General features: G+C 42.8%; 2 protein-coding genes across 4 annotated transcripts; one reads left to right on the top strand and one right to left on the bottom strand.

Moving 5' to 3' along the window:
• The first annotated feature begins 567 nt into the window (after nucleotides 1-567).
• LOC116260823 (flap endonuclease GEN-like 1) lies at nucleotides 568-7,800 on the top strand. 3 transcript variants are annotated; one of them, XM_031639335.2, is made up of 8 exons: nucleotides 568-1,025; nucleotides 1,292-1,465; nucleotides 2,376-2,477; nucleotides 4,168-4,352; nucleotides 4,451-4,697; nucleotides 5,502-5,637; nucleotides 6,018-6,613; nucleotides 7,570-7,800. In XM_031639335.2, exons 1-8 carry the CDS (start codon nucleotides 828-830, stop codon nucleotides 7,798-7,800), a joined length of 1,869 nt encoding a protein of 622 aa, XP_031495195.1. In that variant the 5' UTR covers nucleotides 568-827. The 3 variants fall into 3 exon arrangements, with proteins under 3 accessions (XP_031495195.1, XP_031495194.1, XP_049935578.1); XM_031639334.2 differs by having other exon boundaries at nucleotides 569-1,025; nucleotides 2,307-2,477; XM_050079621.1 differs by having other exon boundaries at nucleotides 891-1,030; nucleotides 2,307-2,477.
• Nucleotides 7,801-7,864: 64 nt separating this feature from the next.
• Nucleotides 7,865-9,055, bottom strand: LOC116260824 (dehydration-responsive element-binding protein 1D). The gene has a single exon (XM_031639336.2). The coding sequence runs from the start codon at nucleotides 8,931-8,933 to the stop codon at nucleotides 8,244-8,246; it is 690 nt and encodes a 229-aa protein (XP_031495196.1). The 5' UTR covers nucleotides 8,934-9,055; the 3' UTR covers nucleotides 7,865-8,243.
• Nucleotides 9,056-9,629: the final 574 nt, after the last annotated feature.

The following is a 9,629-nucleotide window of genomic DNA, read 5'->3' as shown; positions in this document are numbered from 1 at the left end:
CACGAACTTGGTGATCGCGTTCAAAGAGAAATCACCATCATAATTTCTTAGCATATGGTTTCTCAATACAAAGCAAATGTGCAAGTTAGAGCATCATTAGATGCTTAAACGTCTCTTCTGCAACGTTGACTCACACTAGAGTATGCCAAACACAATCTAGTTTCTTTTTCTTCAATTCCTGGAGCTCCACTTGGGTACACATGCTTCTTTTTTATACCTTTGTGAGTACTTTGATTAAGAAAGATCTGACTAAATTAGATGCGGCCACGGTAGATCCGACCTGAGTCTAAAACAAGAAAAGCAAATTTGTAGCCCAAACAGGAAGGCAATTTGAATACCAAACAAGAAGACCAATCGTTTCACTGCTTGAGAAGTTTTCAGTAATAGCGAAGTAACTTGTAGCCCAAAAAGGCACGAATTTGAAGAATGTTCACTTTCTAAATTTTTACGCCTAATGTGATCAAGTCTCCATCTGCCCAATTTGGCGAGGAAAAACACATACTAAATTCAAGCCCGGTTCTCTTGCTCGATCATGAAATATTCGGGTCTGAACCAAGTTGCAGCCGACCCGGTAAGCCGCTAGGGCATCGGAAGCATTGCCAGGGGGGGAATGGCAACCTCCCTGCCTTCCCAAACCCACAGAACAACTTAACGGTCACGGGAAGGAGTAACGTCTCCCTTTCACTGTTTCTTCTGTAGGCGCTAGTTGGTGCGGCTTGGATGAAACGGTTGCAGTTGCAGGGAGCTGAACGGCCGTCTGGATTCACCTACGTCTGGGTTTACCTACGGATGAAAGCTTTTGGGCGAGTGCTGACATTGTCATCAGGATGGGTGTTGGGGGAGGAGGGTTTTGGGAGTTGCTGAAGCCATTGGCGAGATATGAGGACTTCGAGTTCCTTAGAGACAAGAAGGTGGCAGTGGACCTCTCCTACTGGATAGTTCAGCACGAGACTGCTCTCAGAGGGAGCGCGAGGAACCCCCATCTGAGACTCACCTTCTTTCGGACAATCAATCTTTTCTCCAAGGCGAGGTCTCTTCCTTGGTCTGTCCATTTCGGTTTTTTGACTATTCTTCTGTAGGTGGCTTTCCTTTTTCTTATTTTCTCATGTTTTGTGGCCTTTTTCTCATGGCCGTGGTGGAAAAATTTGTAAACGGAATTTGGTTTGTGCATTTCTTTGTTACTTCCATTTTGATTTATCCCCATTTTCTTGTCAGTGTATTTGGCTATTGTTAACTATCTTTTACTATCCAGCTTGTGTGCAAAAACATAATGGCTAACTTGGCTTTACAGTTTGGTGCATTTCCGGTCTTCGTTGTGGATGGCGATCCTTCCCCGTTGAAGACAAAAGCAAGGATCGACCGATTCTTTCGAATGAGTGGTATCGATACGACCGATTTACCGAAGCCTGATGGTAACATTGTTGCCAGGAATGGGAGGTTCGTCAAATGTGTCCGAGAATGTGTGGTTAGTTTGCACCCTTTTCACGGTGACTCTTAAGTCTTTAGCTGCTGCTAGTCTTAATTGGCAAAAAAATGATCTTCTAGACAAATCCATCTTCGGTGGCTACTGTTGGTATCTTGGACATCTGTAGCTTGGTCTTGTGTAATGTGCAGTTAGTGATTTTTAACATGTGACTGTCGTTTCTATTGCGATAGATACTCCGCAAGCTAGAGATATCGGAATGGGTCCATTTTGACATCATGTTCTCCGTTCATATTAGAACATCAATTACTGAGTTGAAGCCTCTGTTTTTCATATTATGGTGGAAGATATCGTGTTCCATTCCTACTAAAACACCAGCTGCTGGAATAAATGCCTCTCCTTTTGATTTATAATGGAAGATACATGGTTAACAATAGTACATTGGTTCTTCTTTGCTGGCACTGCCTGGAATGGACAAGGGCATGATCAGCTATCTTTTGTGCCACCATGGTTGCCCTCAGCAGGCACCAGGAATCTGGAAGGTCCAAGGATGCAAGATAAGTTGATGCGACTTTTTCAATGACTCCAAATGAGGACATTTCTAAGTTCCTACCTTGCATACCTGTTTAAACACAACGTTGCAATGTAGAGCGAAAATTCTGGGTTTGATTAACATGGCATTTGCAGATTATTTTTTATTAATTGAACCAGAATTCATGTCAAAAGTTTTGCTTTTGTTGAAAATATTTCAGACTTGGCATTCATATTTATTTCTTGCTATAACGTGATGACGATGATCAATTTTGACATGCTGATTTAAAAAGCATCATATTTCATTTTCTTTGAGTTTCACTTGGTTATGCCATGGTAATTGTGACCATAGGAACTGCTTGAACTGTTGGGAATGCCTGTTCTCAAGGCAAGATCTGAAGCGGAAGCTCTTTGTGCACAGTTGAACAGTGATGGTCATGTTGACGCTTGCATAACTGCTGACGGTGATGCATTTCTTTTTGGAGCAAATTGTGTAATAAAGGATCTCAAGCCCAACCACAAAGTGAGTTCTGCAGCTGCTTTCTTTGAAAGTTTTTTATTCCATTGCTTTCAACTATATATAAGAAATTGTAGCATCCAGAATTAGGCTATCCATCTTTAGGAAAATCTTTTGAAAAGTGGGATCTGAGAAACGAGGCTATTTGTTCAAATTTTTTCTTTGTGTTGCTTATTATCTTTGTGTTGCTTATTATTATTGTTGTGATTGTGTTAAAACAATTGAGCTTGGTTATTGTGCTTATGAATACAAATCGTTCCTGTCTCCAGTATTATTTCTATGAAGTAGACAACATTTCCATATCTGTCATGCCTCAAGCTACACCTAGGTGATGTTTGCTTTGTAGGCCTTAAGTGCTTTTCCTCGTTCAGTCTTAAGTGCCTTTCCTAGTTCAGTGAGTATGGGTCACATGAATATACTGCTTTCCTTTTCCATAAAAAATTGAGTGAGTGCTTTAGGTTGTTCTTGGAGTTTGCTGGCTATAGAGTTTTCTGTTTCCATATTGTTGCATTAGTCATCATATTTGGACTAAAGGGTTGAACATTTGCCTTAGGGTTGCGCTCAAGTGCCTGTGGTCCCTTTCCTGTTCCATTTTATTTCCTTTTTCCATCAATCTTGAGAGTAGCCATACCTTATTTATCCTTTCAGTAAAAACAGTAAATACCCTTGTAAATCCTATCTCAACTTTGGAGAATCTATATGTGTAAGGTTGATTGGAAGCTAATAAGCTATTGGGTGGTTAGACTTTCATTACCCTGAGTCCTGAACGAGGGCCTTCAGATTGAATGCAAGTAAGCACGTATTGCACGAGGTTAGTTTTGCTGTTTGAGGCATATTGTAATGGCAAAACCACCAGCTAATAAGAAAGTCTTTCTATGTAGGCAGTGATTTGAGAAAGTGGTACTATTTTGACCTCTAATATATTTATAATTTGTCTTGCAAAAGCATTAGCAGATGGATTTGAAGTAAATGTTGGTTTTCTTTTTGTAAAGAGCTTGACAAATTCTCATGTTGAAAGACTGAATCAATTGTAGACTAAAATCTGTATATGATTTATTTTACTCAGTGTCGGCAAGTTATCCATTTTTGTTTTTTACCCAGTGCCTTTTCTTTGTTAGCTGACTTTTCTTCCATAAGCGTCACCAACCTTGATCCCTCCTTATCTGCCTCCTGAGCCCTGCATATTTACCATGGGTATCTTTGTTGGTGGTGATTGCAAGCTCATATTCAATAACAATATCACCAAATACAAATGAATTTGTTATGACAAAGGCTAGCTAATTGATAGAAGTCTTTGATATTAGTTGACTGAATTGCCAATGGTGGTAATTGCAAGTTCATATTCGATAACAATATCCTTAAATATAAAAGAAAATTGGTTCTACCAAGGACTAGCTAATAGATAGAATCATAGAATATTTTGATCTTAGTTGACTGAATTGCCAAGAAAAGATTCACAGGTAAATTGTGAGTTGACCATTGTCCATGCATAATTTTGTGTTTGTGAGTGTACGTGCATGTGCAAATGTATATGTCTGTGATTGCTAGGTTAAGGGCCATTTTGGTATGTTTTATGTTGTATATGTTAGATTAATAACTGCAGTAATGCTTGGTTTTTATTTTGTTGCTAGATTCACCTATTAGTCGTAGCTCATGGATCATATGCATCACATTTTTCTCATATTTTCTTTTGCAGGGTTCATTTATTGAATGTTACCATATGTCAGACATTGAAGCTCATCTTGGATTGAGAAGAAAGCACTTGGTTGCTATTGGTCTCTTGGTTGGAAATGATTATGATCTGAAAGGGATACAGGGCATTGGTTTTAGCAATGCTGTTCGCTTTGTTCAACTATTTCATGAAGATGACATTCTGGATCGGTAGTACAAGTTATTGTAAAGCATTTTAGTAAAATGAATTCCTCTCTCTTTGATGACCATACCAGCTTGTTCTCAATATGTTATTTTTTGGTATGCAGATTGCATGAAGTGGGGAAGAAAGACCCAAAATTGATCTTCCATGGTTTGAAAAATCCAGACACTGATGCTGCAGATGCTGAGACTAGTTTGCCAAAGCGTAAGCCTAACCATTGTTCACATTGTGGTCATCCTGGTACCAGAGATGCTCATTGCAAGGGTGCTTGTGAATATTGCAATGTTAGTGGTGTTGAAGGCTGCATTCAGAAGCCTATGGGCTTCAAGTGTGCATGCTCTAGCTGCTGTGAGGTATTTCATTTTTTTATGCTTTCATCATCTTGCTTCTAGATTTGCTATTCCGGATACATTTGCATATATTTTAAATAAGTATAGTTTCCTAACAAACACAATCTTCAGCTTTAGTAAAAGTTTGATAAATTTTTTCAATGTGTTATCCGCTATCCATGCGAGTTGGGTTGTCAAAGATGGAGAGCAGATAAAGAAGTAACTGTTCTGAAAGTAACATCGTACATAATATTCGCAATAATAATGGCTTTTCAGCTTGAAATTGTGAAGCTATTCATCCATTTACTATTCAGAATGGTCTGAATTGACTGCATTCGATTTCTGTACACCCCATGTAAATTCAGATTAGGTAGCCCAGCGTTGTATCTTTAACACAACCAGGACCGCGTTGTATCTTCAACACAACCAGGACCCACAATTGTGACCATGACCCTGTTAACTGTTTTGGCTCACCAACTAGTAGATGTGGGGTCCTGGTGGTGGTGTGCGGTCATAAGGTCACCTGGTGGTGGACCTTAACTGCACTTCGTCCATTAATATTTTTTCAACTTAAATTGCCTAAGATTCATTTTAACAAGGTTTTGATTTTTTTCTTTTTTAAAATGATGGCAACCAATCTGTATGTCTCATTCTTGATCTTTGATGAATGCCATCATGTCTTATTTCTGTCCCTTTTCACCTTGATTTTGTTCTTTTGCCAATTGATCTTTGATGAATGCCATCATCAGTCGTAGGCTGTAAACATCCAGTCAGACTGCTGATGCTTAATGATTCATCTTTCTTCACTTTCCTTATCTTATGTGTTAGATGGTGAGAAGGAAGAATAGTAAGAAGGAAGAGAACTGGCAGCTCAAAGTCTGTAGGCTGATTGGAGCAGAAGAGAATTTCCCAAACCAGGAGATCGTGGAAATGTTTCTTGCTAGCAACAATGGTTATTTCTCTGGTACGTTAAAGTTCAGTTCCACTGTTTCATCTGCATTGTGTGAGGTTCCAAAGAGAGGGGTTGTTGGGGCCACGGCGGGTTGTTGAAGTGTATGTTTTGAGACTGTTCAAAGAGAATTTTACATACAAGTTGTCTTGACTCGATACTGAAATAATTGGAGAATTTGTTTACATGAATCATGGCAGGATGATTAATTTCAGCAAATGATCCAGTTTTGAGTTGCATCTATACTGTGAGACAACCAAATATAAGTTGTGCTTGGAATGATTCATCTCTTCGTTCCTTCAAACTTTGGGCTTGAACTTTTTGTGTCGTCCATCTAATCAATTTTTACATTATTGATTGATGTATTAGACTGAAGATGGCATTTATTGTTGCAGAGGAAACTGGGCCGGCTATCTCATGGAGAAAGCCTGAAGCTGGATGTCTGATAGATTTCTTGTCCTACTACCAAAACTGGAAACCATCATATATTCGTGAAAGGCTGCTTCCCTTGCTGTCTACCTTCTTTCTAAGGGAGATGGCGTCCAACCATTCAGATGATCTGCTTTTGTTCGATCAGTACAAGTTTGATTCCATTCATCGGGTGAAAGTCCGGAATGGCATCCAGTCATATGTGATAAAATGGAAAAGAGCATGGCCTGAACCGAGGCAACGGATTGATGAGGCACCACAAGTAAGACCATGGCATGATGGTCAAGATAAAAACCCGTCAGGAGCTAGTGAAGTTTGTGCTCAGTCAGATGATGGTGGTTCAGTCATCTGTCAGACTGATCCGGATGCAATGACTGGAGAATCCAATGATCAAGAAAGAAAATCATTTGGAACTGATGAACTTACTGACATGCTAGACGATGCTGCAGATATTGCCAAGTTTGTTGCAGATGATGGTTCATGTTACATAACAACGGATGAGAATATGGAACTCGTGAAGTCTGCATTTCCTGAGCAAGTTGAACAGTTCCTCAAGGAACAGGTAGCATCTCTCTCTCTCTCTCTCTCTCTCTATATATATATATATATATATATATATATATATATATATATATATATAAGGATTTTATAAAACTAAAAAGGTTAAATCTTTTAAACCGTTAAAATCTAATTTCATGCATGCACAGAAAGGCACCTTGTTAACCTACAGATCTTGCATGATGTGTAAAAGACATGCATGTAGCATTTCTTCGCAAATTGGACCCTGGACTAACCATGATATTCTTCCAATTAACCATCTACTTGTAAAGAGGGGACGGTTTTGACATTACAGCTCTTGCATTAATTTGTTGACTCAAGAAATAAATTTAAATACATAGAAAATCAGATTCAATCGGTACAGCTAAGAAACCGAGACGCCCAAGCGATGTCCTGACTGGTTCACGACCTTTGCTCTCAGTCAGCACTAAAGACACCAAAGAACGGGTCGTCGCTGCTCAATCTCGAAACTACAGTTAAAAACCAAAAAGTTTTACGGCATGGATTCAATCCTTTTCCGTCTGCCAAGCTGATGCATATGGATCATTATTAAATCATATTTGAGAATAGTAATTCCTGAGCACGTGATCCAAAAAGCTTCGGCAAAATACGTGACCGACCGATCAGAAAGCTGCAGCAAAAATCTAGTGGGGTTCTTTCCATAAAGACAAAAAGTTCTCCTGCTCCCCATTACAACGGTCGATTTATAAAAATCTGCCCAACTCCACTGCTTGAACCGGTTCATGTTTCAACTTGTAGATGCAGCTTAATTACGAACTGGCTGTTCTTTTGCTCATGTATCGAACTGGGTTTGCATCGACTCTCAGACGGTCTTACAGCCTCAAACATGGCCCGCTTGAGGAATTCGAACATTTGTTTGAGTTTGACGTGAAATCAACGCTATTTTTCCAACTCTGAGTAATTCATTTCTCCTCTGAGCCCATTTCCCGCTCTCTGCAGGAAGTAAAGAAGGCCAAATCTGGGCGCCGGAAATCCCCCACTGATCAAGGAACCGCACAGCGCAGCATCACCGAGTACTTCCGATCAACAAAGAGGCTAAGCTCTTCTGATCAAATCATACCCATCAAGGATGCCGGCATTGCTTCACCGTCACAGAATGTCGACAAGCGTACAATTGCTCCGGCTGCAGAATTATCGAAATCTGCGCGGAGAAGGCTTCTGTTTAACTAATTTGGCCTTGCCATTTTTGTTTATAATGTAAATTATGAAAAGGGAGGAACTTGTGGAGATCATCTTTCAATGTAAAGCAACTGTTATTTTGGTATATGTACAATAATAGTTGCACCTTGCAAATTTACAGGCTTAATAAGTACACTTTCACTGATTTTGCCCAAGAAGAACACACCGTCCCGCTTGCTAGAGTCTTGGACTTAAGACCTTCGACTTGAAGAAGGTCAAGAGTTCAGTACTCTGCCCAACGGTTCTTGGCCAAAGAACACAAAAAACGAACCAAAATTCAGAAGGAAAATTAAAAAAAAAAAAAAAAAACCTACCGAGCTTTCTCTCATCACACAAACTCCGAATACTTCTTAGACAAGAAGAGTCGAGGGCGGGCGAGGGCGATAAAATGCCGACCCGGGACGTCCTTTTGGCCTTTGATCGGAGCGACTCGGTCAGATGGAGTAGCTCCAGAGCTGGACGTCTGCGTCGTCGTCTTCCATGTCATCGAAGGGGGACCCACACGAGGGAGGCGAGAGAAGCATCCCTTCCGCCATGCTGTCCAGCAGGCTCGGCATCCCGAACACCGCTTCGTCGTCCATGAAGAAGACGCTGTCCCGGCCGCCGCCCGTCGCCGCCCCCGCAGACGCCGCCGCCGGATTGGCTCCACCGGCCCCTTCCGCCTGCTCTCCCTCCACGCCTTCCATCTCCTTGGGCCGGAACCTCTCGGCTGCCTCCATCGCCGTCCGCCTAATGTCCTTCGCACTGGAGGAGGGGGGAGAAGGGAGCAGCCAGGCGGAGTCCTTGAAGTTGAGGCAAGCAGACCGCCCCCTGAGCGCGAGGGCCGCAACGTCGTGTGCCCTCGCCGCCATCTCCGGCGTCGGGTACGTCCCGAGCCATATCCTCGTCTTCTTGTTGGGCTCACGCACCTCGCACACCCATTTCCCACCGTTACGGCGTCGAACGCCACGGTAGACGGGGTGCCTGGTCTCGCGGAACTTCTTGCGGCCAGCTCTGCGTTTGGGTGGCAGCTCGCCGGTGTCGGAAAGGGGCGAGCCCTGGGCGTTTTCGAGGCACAGCTTGTTGTCGGTGGTGCCGCAGAGGAAGGGGAAGCCCTGCGCCGGAAAGTTGGAGTAGTCCGTCATCTGCAGGATTAGAGAACGATTGGTAGGAGAGCAGTGAAGTGAAGAGGAGGAGTAAGCTGAGAATTGAGTTGGAGGGGAAGTAAAGTTGGGGAGGTGTTGGTCGAGAGGGGAGTGAGGGAAGTGGCGGGGGCTTTATAGTTTTGGGTTCCTCAGTCGTGGGGGCCCAGCACACACGGTTTCTCTCTTAGGTCACCAGCCTGGACGGGCGCTTCTCGGCATTCAATAGGCTGATTCACATCCAGCTGGAGACGACACGTCACCATATCCGCTGATGTGGCAGATGGGCCACGCGTTCTGGTGAAGAAAAAAAACAAAAGCACCAAAATTCTCTCCGGACTGGATGACGACCTGCGGGGCCCCCGGCGATTTTTCTTCCGTCCGGAAACAGAGGAACAGCGTGTGAGTTGTGGTGGGGGAGTTCCGGTGACGGAGGTCCGGCGGTGGTCAAGTGGGGGGTGACGGAGATGGTTTGGTTGACCTGGACTTGTTTGGATTTTAAAAAAAAGGAAGGCGTCTATTCAACGCCCCCCGGCAGTCAAACAGCTGGAGTGCATCGAATGGGCTGGACCGAGCTTCCCTCCCTCCCTTCCCTCTACATGTGACTGACTCCGAACGGACGGGGAAATATCCCCCCGGAAAGCGACCCACCTACTGGACTTGGAGTCTCGACGAGTCCATTTCTCCATAGTCAGCTGC

Source organism: Nymphaea colorata, chromosome 9 (assembly GCF_008831285.2).
Source record: "Nymphaea colorata isolate Beijing-Zhang1983 chromosome 9, ASM883128v2, whole genome shotgun sequence".
Classification (NCBI taxonomy): Eukaryota; Viridiplantae; Streptophyta; class Magnoliopsida; order Nymphaeales; family Nymphaeaceae; genus Nymphaea; species Nymphaea colorata.
This window is presented reverse-complemented; position numbering and strand designations above follow the sequence as displayed.